Genomic DNA, 25,953 nt, shown 5'->3' on the forward strand with positions numbered 1-25,953 from the left:
GAACCATGACCGGTCAAGCCGACACGGCGTTGCATGTGGGTCCAACACACGTGTGATTGGACTTAAAATAGCAGGGTATGGAGGCTTAGCCCTTGGATGCAGCGGTTAATATTGTTAACAGTTGTTTTCGTTTGTCCTCTTCTTCCCCTTTAACGTCACCAGCCAAACCAGGGAGACAAAGAAGCGCACACGAGAGGAGCTGCCTGACGGTGGCGGGACACGACCGTATCGCCTTCGCTTTCGAGCCACATTGTAGGTTTCTTTATGCCATTGATCGAAATCAAACAAAATATGCTGTTTTCTAGTGTGATTTATACGTTTAATGCATTGCAGGCTTAAACTTGAATTGGATGAGAGCGATGTCGTTTGATGTGGAGGCAGATTTTCCAGGTCTGGGACCCTGTCATTGTTAAGATGACGGGTTTAGGGAGCCCACAGTGTGATCCTGTGATGGTCATGGTGCTGTCAACAACTGTCAGGGAAGGTGGAGGCTTTCTGTGCTCAGGAAGAGTTGAACATTGACTTGGATCGAGGAAGAGTTGAACATTCAGGAGCTCTCATGAGTGGGGATTGGAAGTAGACGAGAGGAATTACCTTTCGTTGACAAAACAAGAACGAAGAGAGAAATTGAAGAAGGTAGAGAGAGAGACGAAGAAATCGTGCATGGAAATTGGAAAAGGTTTACAAAACATGTTCCACAGTACAAACACTGGTACATAATACTGTAGATTGCAGACCCAAACACAGACACACACACACACGCAACGAAACAACATTGCAACCACAAAAAGAAGAGAGAGATTGATTAAGGAAGAACATCAAAAACAGCTGCGTTTAGCTCAGAGCTACAATAATCAGGATAAATCACTCGAAACTAATTGCTTACTAGTCCAACAAATCAACCACCATCTACCTTAAACCAAATTACCATCACTTTCTTTCTGAGTTCAAGCTAAGTCGGCCAGCCATCGTGGCATAATCCAGTCGGACAACTTTAGTAACCAAATTATGCTGAAAAACATATCAGAAAAATCCAGTCGGACAACTTTAGTATCCAAATTATGCTAAAAAACATATCAGAAATTCAAACAGTACGGATAAGAAATTTACTGATTAAGGAAAAATCATCACATAGAATATCTTAATTCATACCGAATTCAATTTTGAACAGAACTAAGATGAATCGACTTGGGTTCACATCGCGCATTGAAACTGCACTCAAACCAAATGCATTTGCATTCTGTGCATGAGATTACATACATCAGCCAGCTGAATGTGGGTACACAGTTAGAATCATGATAAAATGTTACAGAAAGGTGAGGTTTATAAATTTCTTTCTCATATTAGAAGAGCATAAAATTCGCACCTGAAAGTTGAAATAACAGATTAGCTATTTATGGACATCCATGGACATTTTTTTACCAAGGCCAAGACATACAAGCTGTTGAGATAACCCGCTAGCCAATGCTTGCTGCATAACAACGATTCAAATTTGCAAAACATCCAGCCAGCTAAGTGACACGAAAAGTACATAAATGTATGAATTTGTAAATATCAACTAGCAGACAACTCCAGTCCAGACTTCTAAACCAAGAAAAATGACAAAAGTGATACACTAGAAACACAATCCTAATCCGCAATTCACATCTTGTGAGGGTTGTATGCTTCCCCAAAAAATCTGCTTCTTGACAATGAATGGTGAACATGCTGCAGAATCCTTAAGTGCGAATCGTTAACATTACCTGATTCACCAACTTGCACGGTATGCACTACCAAGCATCTCAGTTTAATTTGTTTTTTGACTTGGGAACCTTTTTAGGCTGCCGTCTTGGGATTGAATTCTTCATGCCAAGAAAGAAGAGTAGTGCGCCAAAAAGTGCCAGATTCTGTTACAAGAACTTGCTAACGGTTAATTTTTATCTGGTTCAACAGATTTTTTCCAGAATATTGGACTGACATAGCCAGAACACGTGATAAAAGGAGTGAACCTGAGCGAATTTGCTGAAAAGCTGCACAAATTCTGGCTTCTCTATATCATAATTGTAGAAGGCGTACACAACTGGTGTGATGAAAGCTAGGTACAGAAGCTGCACAAGCATGACTCTTCATTACAAATTAGATGTACTTTACTAGTCCAATTATATTATGCAAGAGATGGACTCCTTAATTATATATTAACATCTGGTAGATGCCATAGCTGGAGCATACCAAGGAGTTACTCCAGAGAGCTGACAACCTACCTATATTCAAAATTTTAACTAGAAGGATCCAGATACCAATATTAGGCCTGTTGACTTTTTATATTCACAAATTTGTTAGCAATTTCGAACAAGTCTTGTACTCCTATATACATGCTCAAGAAGACATTAAGGATTATGAACTTGATAAATTATTTATATACATATGTATTATGTACCAGAAGATATGCTCCAAAAGAGCTGCTGAAGATGAACAAGAGGCCACCAAAACCTTTCAGAAATATGGTGCTTGCAATAACATGTTTCATCTGTAAAGTGATGAAGAAAATTAACTAATATAGAAGAGGGAAACAAAAGGAGGTAGGGGGAAGAGTGGGTTCCTACTTCAACATGTGGCACCACAATGCCAAGATGTGAAGAGACATGTTTCATGAATAGGTTGTACTTTGGCCGGAGAGACTTTGCTGCTGGTCCACCATCAACTCCAAATTCACTAAACCTGACAAAACCAAATATAGAATTTAAATTAATTGACACAAGTTTTAAACATGAGAGTGAAAACTATTCCCTAAAACTTTTGAAGTGTTTATTATAAGCATCACACGAAAACAAATATCTCAACAGCAAAAAGAGGTAGGTTTAAAATTTTAATTTAGTAATGACTACTGATGTTTGTCTGGTTGCAAACTTCATGAGATGTATGCAGAAACCAATGCTTAATCCAGTAATTTACTTACAAACTTAATATATTACAGGAGCTAAAAACACACAAAATGATGGAAACTCATCATATTTACCTCTAGAAAATATAGCAATCAAGAAAGCCAAGAAGCTTAACTCAGTACAACATGTCAAATACAATGGAAGATGCTATCCCTAATTCTAAGTCAAAGGCACACTACAAACACTGTCCAATTTGGGAGATATATATATATATATATATATGAATAATGAAAAGGAAAAAAATATTTCAACCATTTTTAATATTTGCTCAAGAAATGATATGTATAAATAAATATAAATTACACTGAGATTTAGCTCTCTACTATAATATGTCAGACATAGCCAAATCTTTACCGTATGATTATCAAACCAACCATTTTCCATCAGGTGCATAGGCTTTCGGTGGTTTATTATATTTTCATCATTGTAATTGAAAAGCTATACCTACTATATTCTCGACATATCAATCTTTTAGGTTAAAGTTAATTTTCTTTCAAATGACAACTATAATGCTTGCATAATTTAATCAATATAGTAATTGTATTTTTGTGTATGATAGTGATCTATGAAAGTGAATGCATAACTATTGACTCCAACCACATCAATGTAGCATTAGAGTTGGCTAAAGAAAATGCTCCACCAGAAACTCTACCCAGCAGACTAATCAAGGCAAACCCACGATGGAATTCAAAGTTACACGTTTATGGTTTAACCAGCGGTTAATCCATAATACAAAAAGAGACTCTTCAAAAGATTTGTTTTGCCAATTTAGAAAAAATGATTTTGCAATATACCATGCACCAATTTTTGCACAACTGAAACAGTAAAAGACATTGTCAACACTCAAATAACAGACCAAAGCATGTCAACCACTGACCGGCAGAGAGCATCAGAAAACAAAATGTCAAGTGAACCTATTACCATGAGTCAGAGGGCATCCCATGGTGCTCAGTGTATATCTTCTTTCTGTTTCAATATCATAGTCCTATTAACTCAGTGCATGCTAGCTGCACTATAGAGATTCTGGGTCACACCAAATAGTGATAATTCCGTTGTTTTACGGGACAATATCCAGGGCAAATTTCCAAACAAAGAAAGTTATATTTCCTATAACTCATTCATAACCATCAAATGGGGAAGGAATTTTTAGTTTAGCTTTCTTCCAACGATGACCGCTTTGGCTATAGAATTTTCACATGGACATAAGTAAAGCTGTTTCATACACATAAGGAAGTGATGGGACTTAGATACCAATGCTACACGCTCGACAAATATCACGCATCCAATCCAACTCCTAAAAATTGACCAAGTCTTGACCATAAGCATTAATGAAGCTTTTAGCAGATCATGACTAAATGAGCTTCAACCCTTCAACAGAAGATGCCAATAGTGCAGGGAAAAGTCATAGCTGGGAGGATCTAATTCCATGTTTAGCTGATAGGTAATACTACTAAAGTATCAATCGAATTAATTCGCTCTTTTTCTGCCGTAACTGCCAGAACTGAAGGTAATGATAGGTTCCCAGCACATTTCCTAACGACTATGATCATCAAAGTTTATCCCAAAAAGTTCTATTCAGCTGTTCCGTTCTTATTTCGCCATCGATAACGTTAACAGATAAAGGCAGTTTAGAATACCAAATGATCATTCACATGAGCAGAAAATTCAAGATCTAACTTCGCTTTAATCAAAGAATACCACTAAACACATCATTATTGGAAAAACCAATAGATCAACACAAGTTTAGCATAAAATGAAATTGTCTCTGGCAATCCAGCAGTCAAGAAGGCAACAAAAACATGGAAATCGCCTGTTGGTGAACAAAGATGCCGTGGCTGATGGGTCAGCACGGCTAGGTCCACAGGTCGATGTCGGGAGTTCTCTGTTGGCTGAGCTGGACGCCCAGGTGGGTCGAGCATTCGTAACGGGGTGTTGGTCAGCGTTTGTTGGTCCGAGCGCCGTCAACGTCGAGCTGCGTCTCTCCATTCCTGAGATAAGTGACAGCTCGACCTCCCTCACTGTGTGGCGATTTCCTGGTCAAGGCGCTCGTGGCTCGGGTCGACCGCCTACCTGCAAAAAAGGCCTTCGTCAGGTGATTCCCGACTGTGGCCCCTCCGACGAGCAAATCAATTGCTTGTGGAATTGTTTTTTTTCCCTTGGGCCGGATGCAGGCCTGAGGTCTTTATACTATTGTCTGAGGGTCGGTCATATACGGGTTGTCGTGATGGATGTGCCAAACAGTACCTTGGTACGGATTCTGAGTTATCGTATCTCGGGAGCGGTGCCATCTCGGGATTTCCGAGACATGCCAAGCAACAGCTTATTACGGATTCTGACCTGGCGTGTGACACCAGGTGTAGCGTGTCAATTTCAGGGCATATCACCGCCCTTCAGCACCGGTCCGCGTCAATTTCAGGGCATCCAACCTTCGACAAGCAAGAGATCTTAAACCGTAGTCCACATATCAAAACAGAACCCCCAAGTTTGGAGCCGAGAGGCAAGGAATTGCACGATTGAGACGAGATCCAGTGACGAAAACAACAGATCTAAAGAAAACGAGCGACTGAGGAGAAGAGGTGAGAGTCCAGAAGAAAAACGGAGCGAAGAGAGGAGGGAAGAGCGGCATTACTCCTGGTAGGCCGCGAGGAGGAAGACGGAGGCGAAGAAGACTCTCCCAGCGAAGGACACTAATCCCATCTCCGAGCGACGGAGGCGTCAAATCAGAGACCGAGACGCCCTCCCCTGTGACTCCTCTCAGAGAGGTCGCGACCGCCGACGAGGGCAGAATGGGAAACTTCCCTTAACCTGAGAATAAATTTCCATATTGCCACTCATTATAATTTATCTATTTATTTATATCGAATTAAGTGCTTTTTAATTGGATCAGAAATGAATTTGAATAGAATATATATATATATATATAATAATAAATTCTCGAAAAATGCTCATACTTTTCAAAATTTTTCATAGAATGTTTTTACTTTAAAAAATTTTAAAATAATTATTCATGTGAAAAAATTATTTTATCTCTTCTTTTATTGAATCTATTGTCGTCTCTATCATCTCATTGTTGCTTTAGTTGTGTATGTGGTGTTGCCCTTTTTGCTTCCATCCTTAATTTGAGGGTTGGTTATCTCTTTTTGTCTACAATCTACATAAGGATTGAGTCTCTATTTATTGTAGCCCTATGTAATAGTTGGGCATTCTCTTTGATGTAACCCTTGTGCAAGGGCTAATCGTCACCTTTTAGGATTTGATAAGAGCGACACACACGCAAGCAATAGGTTGTCAAGGTTTAACGATAACAAAGACGATGATTGATAACCTGAACTGAGTGGAGGGGACAATCAACAAAGGAATAGAATAGTTATTAAAAAAAAAAGGATGTTATGTGAGAATTTTTTAAAAGTGGAGTATTATCTCGAAAATTTTTAAAGTAAAAATTTTTTCATATATATATATATATATAATATATTCAAATTGGTTTTTTTTTTGGCTCGAATTCAATTTCTGTGAAGTTGGCTAAATTTATGTTCTCATAAAGGGTGAAACCCGTAATTAGGACAGGCTGATCTTGGCCAATTCGTCATTTCAGGACCTTTGATTTTCTACTTGCAGGGTGCTTTAAGATTCGTTAATTATCAAATGATGCGGACGATCGAGACGATGATAAACGATCTTTTTCGTTCTTTTATTTTTAGATAAATAAATGCATAATATTTGTAGTATAAGCTCGTTATCAGCTCCACATATATCGACCTTATAAGATACGTATCACTTAAAATCGAGATGACCGATCGGCTTCGTTACATAACCGTCTTCGAACTCGAAAGAAAAGAAACAACCCACTACCAAAACCGGAAGGTTTCTTCAGAACCGTTCCTCTCCATCGCTTGTATGCCCCTCGTCCGTTGGTTTCTGCTCGCACGTCCGCCGCCGCCTTCGCACGCCCATCGCCTACCGCCTGTCGCATGCTCTGGTATCTCCTCCTCCTTCACCGCCTTCTCTTCTTCCTCCTCTCCCTCCCCCAGCAGTACTACTCCAACATACCATGTGTTGGTTGACCAAGGCAGTCAAAAATACAACCAAGGCACTGAAAAATCTAGCGTGACCAAAGTACAGAAATGATAATCAACTTTTGTGGAAGCAGTGACTGGTTTAAGCATATCAGCACCAGCATTCCACGTCCAAAGGTGTTTGTCGCTTGCGGTGGTGCCATTAGATTCGGTGGGCAGAACAAATCCTGCAATGTTGGAATGTTCTCGCGGAGGACAAAGGAATTCATTCCTGTTCTGCCACCACACAAGTCGCAAGCTGTCTCTGTTCTTAGCATTCTATCTACGATTGAAGTCATTTAAGACATGATCTATACTATGTGAATCTAAAGGAAGAACAACCGATACCCACACCCACTGTTGTCAGACAATTTGGCATCCTGTTCTATCCAATTGATCCAATGCATGGATATATACCAGCATCATTTCCGTTGCATCAAACATCCACTTAGCTGACCTATCCAAGGACCGAAAGATGATACAGTTACCGTCAATGTCACCTGAGAAGCAAGCTGGCCATTGCCATGGTTCTTAGTAGTACATGTAGGCCGATTCCCTTGGTAAACCTTGGAAGCTCACGGCCAAGCTTTTCCTGGTGCGAAGAATCCCTGCTTCGGCAGTGACGCAACTCGAATGGAATATAATGGTTATGGGGAATGCCTCTTGCAGCCTATGATGCTGATGCGTGCTGGTGATACACCAGAAGTTGCAGCATTCCCCTGATCCCACTGGTGATGCTTCTTGGCTGCACAAATGAATGAAGAAATATACTCTGATAGGCTTAGTCACCACCAAGCATTTGCAGGTCCATGCACCTTTGGCAGAAGTGCAGCGAAGTGGACTCCTCAGAACAACTGGCCGATAAGGTGCACGCTTCTCCAGGGATTCTAATGCCACGTTGAGACACTGATAGAAGTGCAGCAGTCCTTCAGCCACAGAAATAAGAAACAAACGTAGCAAAGATTGTGCGTAATGAGTGGTGATCCCACTAAAGGGCTGGCCTTGTGATGATCTCTTTTCTCTTTTCTATTCAAGTGATGGGTGATGGAAGAATTCGATGCGACCGACATGCAAGAAGAATCACAGGAGATGCGCCCGTTTATTTATAGGCGTACGCTGCAACCTTCACTTGTCATCCTGTTTAGAAAACCAGGGCAGCAGCAGAGAAGAGACAAGTGCTCTGCTCAGCAGCCATGGCACAAGTCGGAGGGGCATGCAGGAGTTTTAAGCCACACCTTCTGATGACCATGGCACAGATAGGTTACACCATTCTCTACTTCATCACGGAAGCCTCTTTCAACCAGGGATTGAATCCCCATGTCTACATCACTTACAGACATATCGTTGGTGCCTTGGTCATGTGGCCTTTTGCTTACTTCCTCGAGAGGTACATGGCATTTAATTACATACAACATCCATCACCATTACCTGAGACAGTTTCTCATTCCTTCTCCTGTTCCTTGTCGCAGAAAATTACGGCCAAAGCTCACATGGAAATTGTTTCTGGAGATATGTGTCCTTTCCTTTCTGGGGTGAGAAGAAACAACATCTTATGCATGTAGTTCAAATGCTGCCAATGCCTCGTCTCATGGTTATCTTCTCATTCTACAGGGTCAGCCTAACTCTAAACATGTACTTCGCGAGCTTAAAGTACACCTCCCCGACCTTCGTCGCTTCCATGGTCAACACCATTGCTGCCATGACCTTTGTCATCGCCGTTCTGCTCAGGTACTCACGCAGTTTGGCTGCGAACAGTCTCACGATCAAATGCTCAACTCATTGCTCCGATGCCCGTCTCTTTGGTCTAGAATGGAGCATCTTTATCTCCGGAGTCCAAGAGGTGTGGCGAAGACTGTCGGAACCATCGTGTCGTTGGCAGGTGTTACAACCATGACGCTGTACAAAGGGCCAACCATGAAGAACTTCTGGGGACCTCTGATTCAAATCCATGGAAATGCCATCCATGAGAGTTGGCTAAAAGGATCCATTCTTACAATCACAAGCTGCATCACATGGTCCATGTGGTATATCATGCAGGTACTGATCTCCTCTGATCTCCTCTCAGCCAAAGAACATTGTAATCGTTGCTTCTATCTACAGGCGATCACATTAAAACGATATCCGGCACAACTTTCTCTTACTACGTGGATGAGCTTCATCGGGGCGGCACAGTCAGCTATTTTTACAGCATTTGTAGAGCATAAACCAGCAGCGTGGAAGATCGGATTAGATGTCAAACTATGGAGTATCTTATATGCTGTAAGTCCAAGTTTCCATGACTACGTCTGCTCATCCTTCAGTACAGAATACTTATGCGTTTGTCGACTCTGTTTCAGGGAGTCGTATGTTCTGGGTTAATAATCTACATACAACTATGGTGCACCGAGGCAAAAGGACCGGTTTTTGTCACCATGTTCAATCCTCTCTCCACGATAATGGTTGCACTTCTAGCATATTTTGTTTTCGGTGAAAGATTGTTTCTGGGAAGGTACAAACTAAACACCCAAATGCTTCCTTCAAGTTCCATTTGTTCTGAGCTCAAATTGTTGTCTTCTTCCCTGCTGTAGCATCATAGGGGGAATAGTTGTCATCATCGGACTGTACTCGGTGCTCTGGGGCAAAGAAAGAGACCAAGAGAGGGAAACGATGAGTCCTGAAGAGGCCTCTTTTGTGGCTCCTGGAAAAGAAATAGGAGGAAGCCAGGACACGTTCAAGAGCATGTGTGGCAAAGCAGACAACACAAAAGGATCTGAAGTGGTCTAAGCAATATCGAATGGATTCTCTGTCAATTGTTGAGCTAGTTCTGTCAACTTGTGCTTAAACTCTCTCCTCTCTCTCTCTCTCTCTATAAGCAATATTTAATGGATTCTCTGTCAATTGTTAAGCTAGTTCTGTCAACTTGTGCTTAAACTCTCTCTCTCTCTCTCTCTCTCTCTCTCTCTCTCTCTCTCTATATATATATATATATATATATATATATATATATATATATAAAAGCAATATTGAATGGATTCTGTGTCAATTGTTAAGCTAGTTCTGTCAACTTCTGCGTAAACTCTCTCTCTCTCTCTCTCTCTAAAAGCAATATTGAATGGATTCTCTGTGAATTGTTGAGCTAGTTCTGTCAACTTCTGCTTTAAACTCTCTCTCTCTCTCTCTCTCGTGGTCTAAGCAATATTGAATGGATTCTCTGTGAATTGTTGAGCTAGTTCTGTCAACTTCTGCTTTAAATTCTGTCTCTCTATCTCTCTCTCTAGCTTTTGAATATACCAGTGTTGTTCTATTGCTCGAACACTCCCATCAACATACAGTCTGCAGAAAAATATGATATCATTCCGGTTAAAAGCAGGATCAAAGAGGAGGCTCTCCGACAAGCACTTCGCATTGTGTTCGATCTAATTCCTCGGTAGTAATATAATATTGCTGTCCTTTTCGATTCAGTGCAAACTCCGGTCACGAACAACTAAATAGTCCGTACCCGAAACTTTGAGAGATCACCGACACAAACACAAAAGCCACTCCTTTTTCTTGCACAGTCATCTCCACCGGGCTAACTTGTTTTAAGCTCACCTGAGAGTCGGTGATGGCCACCAGTAGTGCTCGTAGGCCAACTCTGCCACTCGAGGTTAGGCAACAACAAAGCTTGCCATCGATCGACAAAGCTTTTCCTGAGCTTGCCATGACACTGATGCCTGCTGGCGATACACCAGAAGGCGCACTCTCCAGATCCTACTGGTGATGCTTTTCTCCACTGCTTGTCTTTTGTCGAGACCTTTCCGATTTATTTCAGATATATTTCATCCGTTCTGATGAGAAAAATTAACTCAGTTAACTTGTTGATCTTAAATTACTAACTTAAACTACTCAGATCTAAACTAGTAGTTGTAAACTCATATAGTATTTATAAGTACATTCAACACGATCTACCAACTGAGCAATGATTTCATGTCTTGATGTGTTCCTCTATTTATTTATTTAAGTTAATGTTAATAGACTATCTAGTAATTATACGTCCATTTAAAATTTCCCGCCCATTAGATATGAGGTAAATTGAGGTACTACAAGAATATAAACACTCATGCATTTGCTAGCATTGTCTAAACAAAACCTTATTCCGACTAAAAATGCAAGTGCATTTAAGACATTTAGCAACTAGTTCATCTAAGAGAGTAAGATAAGTTAGGCATAGTATGCCATACGATCTTGATTCACTTTTAATATAATACTATAGATTTCTTATTCACTGAGTGATAAAATTATAATGACATGATTGACACTACAACACCAAGTGATCGATACCTCGATGCTAGGTGATCGACATCTTAACACCATGCGACCAACACACGGGTGATGGATGATTGACATTTTGACGCTAAGTGATCGATTTCTTAACGTTACGTGGTTGATATTTAACCATAGTGTAATTATTGACAAAGTGGGCTAAAAATTGTCATGAATTCAGTATACTACTACTAAGTTAAGTTCAAAGAAAGTACATCATAACTTTAATGGTCAACACCTACTATGGCGGTAATAGCACTTGAAGCTCACAGTATAAAAATGACTTCTTAGGTACATTATTAATATAAATTTTCATGCTAAAAGGCTAATTGAATCATCTAAATTACTTCATAATTTAAGCATAAAAAAGATATTATTGAGTAATATCACCTAAGTCCACTATAAAATGATTTTTCAGATACATTATTAATACAATCTTTCATGTTAAACGACTAATTGAATCGTTCGAATTACTTCGTAATTTAAACATAAGAGAGATATTGTCGGGAAGGTCTTAACATAGTTTTGCAGGAATCAATACAACTAGAGTCTGATTAGTCTGGTGTCAATGATATTAACTTGAGATTAATTCGAAAGGAGGACTTTGGTTAACTTTGATTTGAATCAGTTCCCAATTTGGACAATTAAAATATAATTTAACAACAAATAAATTTTAGATAAGAAAGTAATATATAGTGACATATAATGATATGTATAATGACATTGTTTCTAGTTTTGGTGATGACAAAATCTTTTTTTTTTTTCTGATAATGGATTAGCTTATAAGCATACTAAGGTAAAATTTAATGGCAGAGATTATTTATGTGTCATTACTGTGACTGATAAGTGTCTAGCTGAGATTAATTCAAACTTGAACCATGAAGACGTGTTAGAAGTTGAAGGTTTTGGACCTAATACAGTCAAAACAAGAGTTGCGCACGTCAATTTTAGCTCTATAGAGGGAATACGTGGTGGGATAGTCCAAATAAAATGGGAAAATAATTCAGAAAAATAAATTTTAGATATCCTAGGTGTTTTATGGGTAAATTTCTGAAAATAGTCCCTGTCTTTTGGTATTTTCTCGTAAAATGAGCAAAGTTCTAAAAATTTTAAAACATCATCTTTTTATAAATAACCATTTTTGCTCTTGTTGAGCATCACTTTCGGTCGTGCTTGGTTGTACCTCCGCCCCTCTTCGTCCTGATAGTCTCCTTCCTCGCTCTCGTGCGAGGAAGGAGAGGTCGCCTAATGAGTCTTGTGTCGATGATCATCGATGATAGAGAAGGGAGAAGAGTTTGAAGAGGGAAAAGATCATGATGGATTTACAGGGGACCAATAGGGTCTGCAAGGATAACTATGACCTCTCACATCCCCTTCTACTTTACGTGACGGCTACGATCGATCATGACAAGGCTCGATGGGCTGAGCAACTAGATGTGAATGAAGATTCGATTAGGGTTGAGCCTACAATGTGGGCTACAAGAATTTTTTTTTAAAAAATAAAATATTTTTTTACACAGTAATAGCCTGTGAGAATTTTTTGAAAGTTTATATCTTTTTATGAGAATTCACCCATGTTTTATGTTTTATTTGGTAGAAAGGAATACATTAGACCGAAAGAAAAATTATTAAAATAACATACGAGCCGACTTAACTGACAACTACGGAGCAGCGCATCGCTCTTTGGTCGTCAATTAAGTCGGTGCTGAAGCGGCTCCCTCGGTATGCAGTCAATCATGGTAGATTAGAATGCCCTCGTCGTCTCAACTCGTCATCGAACCATGTCGGTGTCCAAGGTAGCGGCATTTTCGCGTGAGGCGGCCGAGGGAAGGGGACGAATCGGGGGGCCGCAGCAGCCTCGCCCAAATCAAGAAGACCCGACATTTTTTTCAGATCTCCGGATTTCGTGTTCTTCTGAAAGCTCAATGCGAGACGGGAAATGGCGTAGGTGTTGCGCACCGAGGAATTGCCTCCCGGTGAAAGGTCACTGCCTAACCCCCGTGGCTAGCTTGTGGTATTTCTGGAACGCGCAGTCTTCTTCTTTGGTGGAATCTTGATCCCGCAGCGTTGTAGGGTTTTGAATTGGCATGCCCACCATGTTTTGCCTGCATTGGCGGAGCGTGACCCCTATCTTGTATGGCGTCATTTTGGTGTTCGGGGTTGCTTCTTGATGTCCTAGACGAGAAACCCAAATCATCCGACAAAGATTGTTTGGAAGAGGAGATTCTGTTTGGAGGAGGAGATTGTTGAGATTTGATTCATAATTATCTATCTAGATAGTTATCATGATCTAGTGGTTACACGATGATTTTAATAACAACCTCAATCATGATCTAGTAGTTATAGGGTGGTTTCAATAACTACCTCAATCTAGTAGTTATAGGGTGGTTGTCACTGGGTCCTATAAATAAGACTGTAGTTCATGAAGTAAGTAAGTCTGAGTCTGTGTGCATTTGGTATCTTGTAAGTGTTCTTATCAATCATCCTGTTTTTTAATACTACATCAGTTTTCCTGAGTCGAAAGGCTTCTTTTTCCTTGCATCGTAGCTCCTCCATCCCCAACATTTGTGGTATCAGAGCCTAGTTTCAATCTGAACTGGGCATTATGGTTTTTAACGGCAATTCCATGTCTCAACCCCTTATCCCCATCTTCTCGGGCAAAAGCTATGAATTTTAGAGTATCAAGATGAAGACTCTATTCAAGTCTCAAGATCTTTGAGACTTAATAGAGAATGAATATGCAGATCCAGACTTTATTCAAGTCTCAAGATCTTTGAGACTTAATAGAGAATGGATATACAGATCCAGATGACGAAATCAGGCTGAGGGAGAATCGAAAGAAGGACTCAAAGGCATTGTTCTTTATTCAACAAACTGTACATGAACTAATGGGTTCCTTGCAAGCACATGAAGTAAGGTTGAACAGGTCACTTGAAAAAATTAAAGAAAAAACATTTCAGGTTAAGGGTGAGTCTTCTACTTCAAAAGAAGACAAAAAATCAGCAGTAAGAGGACGTGGCAGAGGAGGATTTCGTGGTAGAGGAAATGGAAGAGGAAGAGGACACTTTGATGGGCATGATGAACAAGGGCAATCAAATTATGATCAAAGAAATTACAAGAGTGGAATTCAATGTCATTATCGTAAAAAGTTTGGTCACATGAAGGCAGATTGCTGGAAAAGAGAAAAGCAAGCAAGCTATGTAGAGAAAAATGAAGAAAATAGTAAGTTGTTTATGACTCATTCATAAGTTTATAATATCTCAAATGATATTTGGTTTCTGGATAGTGGATGTTCTAATCATATGTTAGGCATAAAATCAATATTTAGAGATATAGATGAAACTCACAAGTTGAAAGTTAAACTTGGAGATAGCAAACAATCCAAGTGGAAGGGAAAGGAACAATTGAGGTGAAGACAAATCAATGGAAGGTAAAATACCTTGATAATGTTTTCTTTGTTCCTACTTTATCACATAACTTGTTGAGTGTTGGACAATTAGTAGATGATGGATATTCAGTAATATTCGATGATGGTTCATGCACTATTAGAGATAACAAATCTGGTTTTATTATAGTAAATGTTTGCATGACACAAAACAAGATGTTTTCAATTTATGTGTCAAATATTGAAAGGCATGCGCTTATCACAACTCAAAAGAATGAGTATAGTTTATGACATTTAAGATATGGACACCTTAACATTAAAGGTTTAAGGTTGTTAAGTCAAAAAGGAATGGTTTTCGGATTGCCCAAGATTAATACACTTGATGTATGTGAAGGATGTATTTATGACAAATAAAGTAAAAAATCATTTCCTATTGGAAAAGCATGGAGAGCATCAAATTGTCTTGAATTAATTCATGCTGACTTACGTGGACCTATGAATACAAAATTATTTGGTGGAAGTCAATATTTTTTATTGTTTACGGATGATTATAGTCGCATGAGTTGGGTATATTTTTTGAAATTGAAATCTGAAACATTTGATAATTTTCGAAAGTTTAAGGCACTTGTAGAAAGACAAAGTGGTAGATATATAAAGATACTTCGGACAGATAGAGGTGGTGAATTTTTATCTAATGAGTTTAATTCTTTTTGTGAAGAAAATGGTATTCACAGAGAATTGACAGCACCATATACACCGAAGTAAAATGGTGTAGCTGAACGTAAGAATCAAACTGTTGTTGAAATGACAAGAAGTTTACTTAAAGGAAAATATCTTCCAAATCAGTTTTGGGCAGAAGCAGTTGCAACAACAGTTTATTTGTTGAATATTTCACCAACAAAGACTGTTATGAATCGAACTCCTTTTGAGGCTTGGTATGGTATGAAACCAAGTGTTAGACATCTAAGAATTTTTGGTTGTATTGCTTATGCTTTGGTGAATTCACAAAATCATCACAAGCTTGATGAAAAATCTGAAAAATACATTTTAATTAGTTATTCTTTACAATCGAAAGCATATCGATTATATAACCCTGTTAGTGGCAAAGTTATTATTAACAGAAATGTTATGTTTGATGAAAGGGCAAGTTGGAATTGGGAGACCAATAAAGGTGAAACACAAATGCAGATTCCAGCAGAACTAGACACTCTACAGAATTAAGTGACAGATCCTGCTCCAACAAGTTCATCGTCAACCTCACCCAATAACAGTTCAAATTCGGATTCCTCAGATGAAACCCCTCCAAGAAATTTCAGATCATTAACAGAAATTTATAACTCAACATTTGCTTTGTTTATTTCAGATCCAACAACCTTTGAGGAAGCAGTTAAAAAAGAGGAATGGAGAAAAACAATGAAGGAGGAAATCAAGTCAATTGAGAAGAATGAAACTTGGGAGCTAATGGATCTACCGAAAGAAAAGAAAGTGATTGGGTTAAAATGAGTATTCAAAACAAAATTTAAATGCAAATTATTTGGTTTCACTAATAGTGATTGTGCAGGAGCTTTAGATGATCGAAAGAGTACCTCAGGCAAGTGGAGTCATAACAATAAAGTATTGTGGAACGGATGAACAAGTTGCGGATATCTTCACCAAATCGCTTCTAGTTCGAAAACATGTTTATTTTATGTCGCAAATTGGTGTATGCAACTATGAATCAAGGGGGAGTGTTGAGATTTGATTCATAGTTATCTATCTAGATAATTATCATGATCTAGTGGTTACATGATGATTTTAATAGTCATCTCAATCATGATCTACTAGTTATAGGGTGGTTTCAATAACTACCTCAATCTAGTAGTTATAGGGTGGTTGTCACTAGGTCCTATAAATAGGACTGTAGTTCATGAAGCAAGTAAGTGTGAGTCTGTGTGCATTTGGTATCTTGTAAGTGTTCTTATCAATCCTTCTGTTTTTTAATACTACATCAGTTTTCCTGAGTCGAAAGGCTTTTTTTTTCTTGCATCGTAGTTTTCTGTTTTTTCCTTGCTCCTCCATCCCCAACAGAGATACGGAGGGAAGAGAGAGCGGAGAAAGTGAGGGTGGAAGAGAGAAGTGGAAAGGACCAAGATCTCTCTGAACCCCATTCTGATCAAGTAGAGGAAAAGAAAGATGTTTCGGTTATCTTTCTCCTCTCTCCCAATCTCATTTATCTATACAATGGGAGGGAGAGTGATCTTTTATTAGTATTATTATTTTGCTTTCTTTCCTTTTTCATGTCTCATCTGTTGGCTGCCTTCTGTTCTCCCTTTTTTCTGTCTTCTGGCCTTTCTCCCCCTTTCTCATATCCTGGTGGTACTATTTATTTTTGTTTTCCTTCCCAGCCAAAAGTGATGACTTGTATCTTGTCAACAAGGGACATAGTTGATGACCTCTGTTAAGACGAATTCCAGAGCCTACCAATTGTTTCTTTATTAGAGATAGGGAGTAGAGAAGAGACGGGTTGCTTCTGTTTTTAGACCAAAAGATCAGAGAATGAAGTTCATAAATTGATATTTGTACCTATACAGGAGGGAATCCGGGAGACGTGTGGTGTTGTTGTTCTGCGATATCTGAAAACAATATGCCAAGAAATCACATTTGATAAGCAAATTTGAATGTTTCTTTCCAATAAATAAAAATAGAGTGACCACCAGCTGTAGGCTGTCATGGAGAATTTTCTACGGAAGTTCTTGATCAACAATTTGACCAAATCATTAGTGTTTTCTCTAAATTGTTTGGATGTGTGTATCCTTATCACCTAAAGTTGCATAATGTCAAGTTTAGCAAACGGAACTGCACGGAGTTACAGGCATCCACAGAGACACACTTTGCCATTAGTTTCCATACGCTTTTGCTTTTTTCTTCCTAGTTGTTAAATAAAAGCTGCAATTTTTTTTTTTACTGAATTCTTCATATCAACCTGTAACTTTTGTCTTACAATTTTACTATTACTTGAATAAAGTATGATGTACAATATTTATGCTCGAAAAAGGAAAAGGTTCACAATATCAATTTTGTTTCTGATTATGAAACACGGAAGCAAACTAGGTCATCGACTTGGTATATGTTTTTGCTAGGGAATGTGAATGTGGATTGGTATGATTAATGAGTTTGTATAAACGTGTCAAGTTTATGACATGAAGACATATAAGTTGGTTTGGTGGGCTTAGTAACAACCATCTGGAAGATTTCAATGCCTAATCAATTGTTTAGCACTAAATTTTACAATGTTAAGTGTTTAATTTTATCTCATGGTGGGGCTGAGACAGCACTAACCGATGCTATGGGCATAGTAAAGATTTGGATGGTGGTCTTTCCCTAGAGGTAACTTAATTTGTACTTGCTTTTCAGAATGTGAAGGAGCCCATTCACTTAGTGGAAGAAGTTATGATGACTTAAAGATAATTATATGTTTATCTAAAAGAAAACCCACTAACTCGATTGTTGTTTACCTGACATTGGTCAAAACTGTATGAGTGGAGAGGAAGAATTTATGGAACCATGAGTCTGTTTGTCTGGTTTGTGTTACTACTTAAATAAAAGAGATTATTTTCACAAGTGATCTGCAAAAGAGGCTTAAATCTCAAACTATGATTGACAAATAAATGCATTGATGCTTGCTGATGCCCTCGAAATAAAGCAATAAGGTTAGTTTGTCTGATTTGTCATTATTTTGGATTCGTCATATATTAATGAAGCAATTATTTTTGTTAAACTACTATACTGCTCTGACATGAATAATAGGTGTGCCAAACTTATTACTGTATGTTCAGGAAATACTTAAGTTTAATTTAAAGGAAAATGCCATCTATTAATTGAATATTTTGGTGCCTGATGTTTTATTTATTCACTACTTGGCACATATTATATACATGTGTAACCGGTTTGTTAAACTCTCCCATTAAATTTCTGCCATTGTTCTATTTTTTTCACTCAATAAGGTAAACCTTTACAAGGGCCTTAAGTCTTATTGTTCTGGTTTTGGATTAGCCTTCACTACCGTCTCCTTTTTTTCATGTATTGAGCTGGATCATTTCTATGTACCATTTACTCTCTTTTTTGTTGACCTATCCTTTCAGACCCTTTAATGCAACATGAAATAAGGTCTGTGCTAATGAAAAGGTTATGGCATAGCAACTGCTTATTATACTCACTTCTTTTAGCACTATAAACTAACTAAAGTTGCTTCTAGTTTTTCACCTTATTTTTGCTTCAATTTTTTTATGTCTTGTTTCATTGAAGCCCAGTCATGCATGTAAATGGCAATAGTTTGAGGTACATGGAAGCACCAGTAGTTCTCAAAATGATAAATTTTGAAAACAAAAACTAGGTATTTCATATATTAATGCAGATAGTTTTGATTCTCAATACCTAAATAGTTAAAATGAAAAAAAAAACATACGGATTTTGTCTTAGCACTAGCAAACCTTGTTGGTTAACAATATTGGAGAATAGGTAAACTCATTTTAAGTTAGTTTTTCAACTTCTATAATTTGATCATGTTTTATGGGTTTGATGGAAGAAAGACGGAAGTATTTATTTCTTTTTTCTCTTTTCCTGTCTTATTGGGGTTCATCTTTATCTCCTCAAAGGTTCAAACTAGTCTATTTACATGAAAACAAAGCTAAAACCAGTAGTTATCTCTGATCTTTGACAGATAATTTTATGAGGAATATATTTGTTGATGGCCATAAAATGGAAGATTTAAGGAAATATTTGGCCCACATCAACTTTTTACAATGCAAACACTGGTTAAAAGTAGGTTAGTATTTGGAGTGCCATATCACATCACTGAATTCCTTTGTCCATCGATTAATTAGTTTATTACACGTTTGAGGAAATATGAGGCCATCCCACTAAGCAATGTCTGCCAATGGTGCAGACTACAGTTACAAGCCTGTTGTTCACCTCTCACTATAAAATGCTGATGTTTCCCTTAATTTCTAACATAAGGCATCCAATCTCCTTGGTTACTCCTTGGTGGGTTGTTTTTCACATCTTTGTTTGTTTTTCTTCACCCTGAAAGATTTTATGTAAAGAAACTCTCCAGGACTAACTTTAATACTTTATATGTTCTTGTTTTTTGGTTGAACTCGATAGCTTGTCCTCGTGAAGCAGCAAGAGAATCTAGGATGAAATCAAGGTTTCTATGGCTTCTTCTTGTTTTCTCGATGATGATTTGCATCTTGGCCACACATAAAATGACCTTCACGGAGATGGAAAATGTTAAGAGCACACTCGGATACTCTGGGAGTGGTATTGATAACCATCATAGCATACCTAGAGAACAATATAACAGCCGTGGTAGTGGCAGCACTGGCCAGCAACCCTCATATGGGGACGAAGGAAATAACCAAGGAAGCGGGGGTGGTGGTGTAAATTAGTAACTGCATTGGGATGTTAAGGTGCATGGTTTTTGTGTCGACAACATGTTGATGAATGTCTGTTGAGAGTTACTTTTTATAGTTCAATAAATATGTAATTTGAGAGTGTTAGTAGATGCAAAATATAAACTATTTCTGACTAAGATTGATGTAAATTGGAGAGCTTGGTATTTTGTAATGCAGTATTACTCTGAATGATACAAGTAGTTTCATATACAGTACTTCCAGTGGTCAGTCTCTTATTGCAAAATCTTGTTATCTTCTTTAACATATTATATAATTAGCATGTCAAATCAAAATCATCATATTGGTTTTAATTTAATTCTTGGGCATATATCTGGATATATCTCTAGAGGGGTTGAAAGTCACCAAGCTAATTATGTGAAAGCTGCATCAAGTTTAGGAAAACTAAAGAAACCTATTTATGAAAAACAAGAGAACTAGATAGCTAGCATCAATATGTAAATTTTGATGAAGGAGAATTTTGGATTGTAGAAAAAGTTCTCCATTTGACCAGCATGTAGATATATAGGCATTAATTTGAATATTTAAGTTTCTCATGGAAAAGCAATGATTGTGAAATCTAGATGCTTATTCAGGTTTAACTTGTTAAAAAGTCATCATATATACTATAAGACTGAAGGGAAATTCCTGTGCATGGAAACCTCAACATTAGTGGGAAAACATGGGAATAAGATGGTCTTTTTTTAATCTAAATCTGCACTAAAATTTAATTTTGGATGGTCTTTTTACATGGCCATTTCGACCTAAATTGTGTTATCTAAATTATCCCATATATATCGGTTATAACCAATACTGATTCTTGATCAAGCTTTTTTACATATAATGTCAGTGTTGCTGATTAGAGCTTGAGCAACTATGTGAGCTCAACAAAATACATAGTAGGCTTATGAAGTTTGCTAGACTACAAATGACCAAGTAGCTTATGTGGAACTCCCATTCTGGTACACTTGGAAAATGATATGAAGAGTGTAAATCCTCTACAACCTTGATTCCTAATACCCATTACTCAGTCTCATCATGAATTTTTTGGTTGGAAAACATTGCTTGTCTAGAATTTTTACTTTGGAATGGCGTATTCAAATAATAAAAGTTAATTAAAATAAGAAACTTCTGCTGGTCAGTGTATGTCTGTGCGGACATGTCGCTTATGGATCATGATATGCTGTATTGAGTACACTTTCATTTCAAAAGAGGAACTTTTGCAGTTCAAAAAATCTCGTGCACCATAGACATCATATATTACAGATGGACTATGATTTCCTTGCTTGCCTGTAGCACTGCACTAGCAATTCTCTGTGGCTTGAGGAAATATATTCATCTACTAACTTTTGTATTATTTGTTTTTTAAGTTGTACTCTTTTTTTGTTGTTCTAGGTGGTATATTATTTTTATGCCTTTGGACTTGGACTTCACATTCTTAGGGATTTTGCAAAGCTCACATGCCCAGTTGGCTGATACTGTTCAGAGAGGGGGAAGAAAACCTGTATAATCCAGTACTATTATTTTAGATTAGTCTTATACTAATTTTTTCCACGTTATTTACATGTATGGTAACCAGTAACTTGGCTCCGTGAAGTATCTTACCATTCGGTAGCCCTTTTGTTGATTTTCAAGTAGCAGTTTGTACTCGATTTTTTTCTCCCCTTAATTAACTTTGTGTTTTTGTTTACATTTGAAACAGGTGTTTATCTTTTCCTTCTTTCTTGTCTTTTTTGTTTATTGCTCATAATACAATTGTTACTAGTCATCTATCATCTTATTGCTTTTAATGACTGGTGAGGCTCCCTCAAATAGCTTTAGGTGTGAATTAACATGTGAAATGACTGCTTATGGTTGTAATCAGTACTTTGAGCCATCTTGATTACTATTATCTTGCATGTATATCATCTTTTTATAGTTGCTATATATGTTGTGTCATCTATAGGTTTTGTGGTCAATTAGGTTTATACGCTGTTATTAAGAGTTCATGCAGTCATCTAGAACTTGCAAAGATGTCTTCTAGAATCATGTATATGGTGCAATTTATTGTGCTACTCTTATAGTAAGGTGGATCAAATCAAGTTGTTAAACTTTTTGTCCTAAGTAACTCCACATGAAATAGGTGGTGCTAGTTTATTTGCCCTTTCTTAACATCTATTTGTTTCTTTGTCTCCCATTCCTATATATATATATATGTGTGTGTGTGTGTGTGTGTATTCCTTATGTATTTCATTTATCATGTCATTATGCATATATAGCATTAGAGAATGCTGATCTCACAAACTTCATTTTTCAAGTGTATTTCTAAGTTGATTTAGTAATTGTCCTGGTTTGAAGGATTGCTCGGCATTCTACATTCTGAGTTATCCATAGAAACAGTGTGGTCAATATGAGGTTAGTATGTAAATTCTTCCTTCTTGTTTTTTTTTTCAAAATAATCTTTTTTCACATGCTTCTCCTTGCAGATCAGAATAACAGTTGAACGCTAGTTTCATCAAGAATTTCTCTATCTAAAACCCTGTTTTGACTTTGTTTCACTATCTGCTTATTCAAGAAGCTTTAGGACAGAAAAGTAGTAACATAAGAACATGAATTTTATAGTTATGGTGAATGCAGTTGTTGTTGTATTAGTACCTATGGCTTACAATGGTACTAGTTCTGTTATTGTGTCCAAACTTGTAGCATCCTTTATGTTCCTTTATACAAATTGATTTTTTATTATACCAATAAGAAAACAACCTAAGCAGCAGAGGAAGATAATTAAATAATACACCAAGGGTGGTCATCTTTATGCCTTTCCTTTTGTGGAATCCTGCCTTTCTTAAAGTCCACTCATGTTGCAAATTGCATCAGGCAAGGTTGAGGATATCTGGTGACTGATTTCTGATAGCCCCTAAATTAGCAAGCTGGTAGATACGTGTTTGAGAGGCTTGCTCAGTGCCTTCAAGATCTTGGCACTAATCAATTATTGCCATTAAAATATGCTTCTTTGGTGATGTATAACTACCCACCATCTTATGATTTTGACTTGAGTGGAAGACCCTTAATATTTTAATCAATACCACTCCAATTTGCTTTCTGGTCTCCTCTGTATAAATAAGCTTTCAGATACCTTCACAATTGATAGTCTTCAAGATTCTAGACAGTGAATCCTGTGCATGCAAGACTTCCTTGAGTTCAACAGAAACTTATCTCCTGTTTCTTGTCATGTTCTCTACTCCACTTGTCTTGAGACTCTACAACTTTCCTTCTGAGAGGACTGGAACGCTCCAAATGTTGTTTTGCTTCTGATGGTAGTCATTGTTGAAACCAGCAGAGTAGATCATCTGCTTTTGACTAAGAACAGAAGCATAGAAAAGCAAATCTACTGCTTCTGTCTGAGAAAGATATGGCTCCATCATTTGGTGGCTGAAAAAATGACAAGTGAGATGGCTCCGTCCGTGATGCGATGATATTTAGCTGAAAAACTAGGGTGTCGGATGGTAGCTGGAATACCTTCCTAATCATGCTATAAGATGACAGTCTTGTCAGCAAAACAAGGAGCTTATCCTATGATGATCGTCTTCTATAGGATAAATGGAGCAGGACAGATCAGACAGGTTCATAGACTCGAGTTTTTCTTCATGGAAATGGAAATCTATTTATTTCACACTTCATCCACATTTTGAATCCTAAGTGCATGCCGCTGTGGATGTCTTGGCTTGTTTCTTCCTCGTTGCCTTTTGCTTTACTTCCACTTTGATATTTTCTTTTGGACTCTTTTCATCTATCTAATTCTTAATTGGATCTCTTTCTATTCATGTTTTACCAAAATTTCTTTGTTCCTGTCATTTTTATTTTATCTTGAATGGGCTAAGTTTACTCTTATCTTTACTCAGGGAAAGGAAAAGAGAGCAAGATGTGACACTGGAAGAACAAAGGAGAATGAAGTAGTAGATGCAAATAATTGCTGAGAGGCTCTTGGAGCTGCACCGGTGACATGCTAACAGTTCCTGGTGGTTCGCACAAGGATTCATGTGTACCAGAGAAGAATAACTTGGGAGGTCAGAACGTGTGCTAGCATAAGATAGTTGGTATGGTGATACTACCTCGCTGATCCGGCAAGCGAGCCAACGACTTCATAGTCGATGTATTCTGTTTGGTATGGCCAGAATGAGATTTGTTGGATGTATAATTCGTCTCGGCACCAAAGTAATAGCTCAAATTAAACACAGAACCTGATTATATGGTGAGAAAGGCCTTCGGCCTGACACCATGTCGGAGTTTAAATTGCTGCCGATTCATTTGTAAGTTTAGTACATGAGAAATGATTCACTACTTTGTATTATGACACTTACTGTTGTGCTTGTTGACGTTATGGATGAATGCAATAGTTATCTCAGATGATGATAATGTTTCCATTTCGTCTATGATGGCATATGCTTTGCTTGCATTCAGATTGGATGGAAGTTGAATAAAGAAATGAGTGCAATTTTTTCTCCCACAAGTACATGAAATACTTTGAAGGAGTAGATTTTAACTCATAAAATGCAATCTTCGAGTGTAGTTTGTATCAGCTAAGGTTGTGTGAAGTCCAGATGTATCAAGTACTTGCTATGTATCGTAAGATCAATAAGAACAGCTTTGATCAGATCTCATGCTTGAATAAAAAGGAATCCGAAAACTTAAACGAAGCTTTAGAAGTTGCAAATAATATCACATATTGTGGAGAATTGCATGCGAAGTTATAGTCAATCATGACTGAATTCACTGAATTCACTATTTTCTTGGGTTAATCATTCAGTAAAATACATCTTTCAACGCCAGATCGCTATCAAGAATTTGTCAATACAAACCAAGATTTGAGGAGAAACGATCTCGAGAATGTTGGGCTGGCAGCCCACAAATTCAGCTCATAGTGGGCTTGGGCAGCCCACAGCTCACCCCCTCTTAACCTAACCCTAATTAATATTAGGGGGTGTGGTGGCTATGTTTTGGAGGTAGAAAAAGGCATAAATAGGACAGCAACGTGGGAAAAGGTAACAGCTACGGGATTTCAAAGAAAAGGAGAAAAACAAGGCAAAAAAGGAAGAGAAAGAAAGGGAAGAAGACAAGGACAACGCAGAGAGACTATTCTCAATCATCTAGTAGTGTTCTCATCTCAGGTTAGATCAAATCTATAGTAGACTCTTACTGTGATTACTTGGTGAAGTTTTAGATATCGTGGACAGTGACGTGATCCTTGTATCCCAGTTATTCTCTTGTGATTGTTGCTAAGGTTTAGGGCAAGAGATTGAGATTTGTATATTCATTATTCTCATAGTGGATTATCTCTAGTTTGCCCCGTGGTTTTTACCCTTCACATTGAAGGGGTTTTCCACGTATATCTTAGTGTTCTATTTGATTGTGGTTCCATTTAATTCCGCTGCATATCATGGCCTACTAGTATTTGTTCATATACAAAGGTTATTCCGCTTTATATTCCCATCAATTGGTATTAGAGCAAAAGGGTTTTGGTGATTTAATTTTGTATTTGAACATGGAGGCCAGTAATGTTTCTCACATGATTAGTTTAAATGGAAACAATTGGATAATATGGAAACCAAGAATGGAAGATCTCTTGTATTGCAAAGATTTGTATGGACCTTTGCAGGGGGATAGAGCAAAACCCACAATTATGACAGATGATGAGTGAAAGAAGTTAGATCGAAAAACAATTGGATTTATTCGACAGTAGCTTGATGATAGTGTCTTTCACCATGTTTCTACTGAAATTTCTGCATATTCTCTTTGGAAAAAGTTGGAAAGTCTCTATGAAAGAAAAACAACTAGCAACAAAGCTTTTTTAATCAGAAAACTTGTGAACCTAAAATATAGAGAGGGTGCTTCTATTGTTGAATATT

The 25,953-nt window shown here is 37.7% G+C and overlaps 2 protein-coding genes and 1 long non-coding RNA gene across 8 annotated transcripts; 2 read left to right on the forward strand and 1 right to left on the reverse strand.

Annotated features, from left to right (window-relative positions):
* Positions 1–1,444: 1,444 nt before the first annotated feature.
* On the reverse strand, positions 1,445–5,706 carry LOC135583592 (uncharacterized). Of its 6 annotated transcripts, none has more exons than XM_065163315.1 (7): positions 5,166–5,692; positions 4,732–4,991; positions 2,583–2,697; positions 2,417–2,506; positions 1,989–2,087; positions 1,743–1,886; positions 1,445–1,471 (listed from the first exon to the last, which is right to left on the reverse strand). In XM_065163315.1, the coding sequence occupies exons 2-6, from the start codon at positions 4,905–4,907 to the stop codon at positions 1,782–1,784; spliced, it is 585 nt and encodes a 194-aa protein (XP_065019387.1). In that variant the 5' UTR covers positions 4,908–4,991; positions 5,166–5,692; the 3' UTR covers positions 1,445–1,471; positions 1,743–1,781. The 6 variants fall into 6 exon arrangements, with proteins under 6 accessions (XP_065019387.1, XP_065019389.1, XP_065019388.1 ...); XM_065163317.1 differs by having other exon boundaries at positions 1,445–1,886; positions 5,166–5,347; positions 5,551–5,688; XM_065163316.1 differs by having other exon boundaries at positions 1,445–1,886; positions 5,166–5,467; positions 5,551–5,684.
* Positions 5,707–8,097: 2,391 nt separating this feature from the next.
* LOC103994517 (WAT1-related protein At2g39510) lies at positions 8,098–9,874 on the forward strand. Its single transcript, XM_009414879.3, has 7 exons — positions 8,098–8,363; positions 8,446–8,508; positions 8,588–8,704; positions 8,785–9,013; positions 9,077–9,235; positions 9,313–9,464; positions 9,544–9,874. The coding sequence occupies exons 1-7, from the start codon at positions 8,170–8,172 to the stop codon at positions 9,737–9,739; spliced, it is 1,110 nt and encodes a 369-aa protein (XP_009413154.2). The 5' UTR covers positions 8,098–8,169; the 3' UTR covers positions 9,740–9,874.
* Positions 9,875–13,246: 3,372 nt separating this feature from the next.
* On the forward strand, positions 13,247–24,457 carry LOC135644921 (uncharacterized). The gene is made up of 2 exons (XR_010498628.1): positions 13,247–19,664; positions 19,785–24,457. It is a non-coding gene; the product is annotated as an uncharacterized LOC135644921 (long non-coding RNA).
* The last annotated feature ends 1,496 nt before the right edge of the window (positions 24,458–25,953 follow it).

Source organism: Musa acuminata, chromosome BXJ3-8 (genome assembly GCF_036884655.1).
Source record: "Musa acuminata AAA Group cultivar baxijiao chromosome BXJ3-8, Cavendish_Baxijiao_AAA, whole genome shotgun sequence".
Taxonomy (NCBI): Eukaryota; Viridiplantae; Streptophyta; class Magnoliopsida; order Zingiberales; family Musaceae; genus Musa; species Musa acuminata.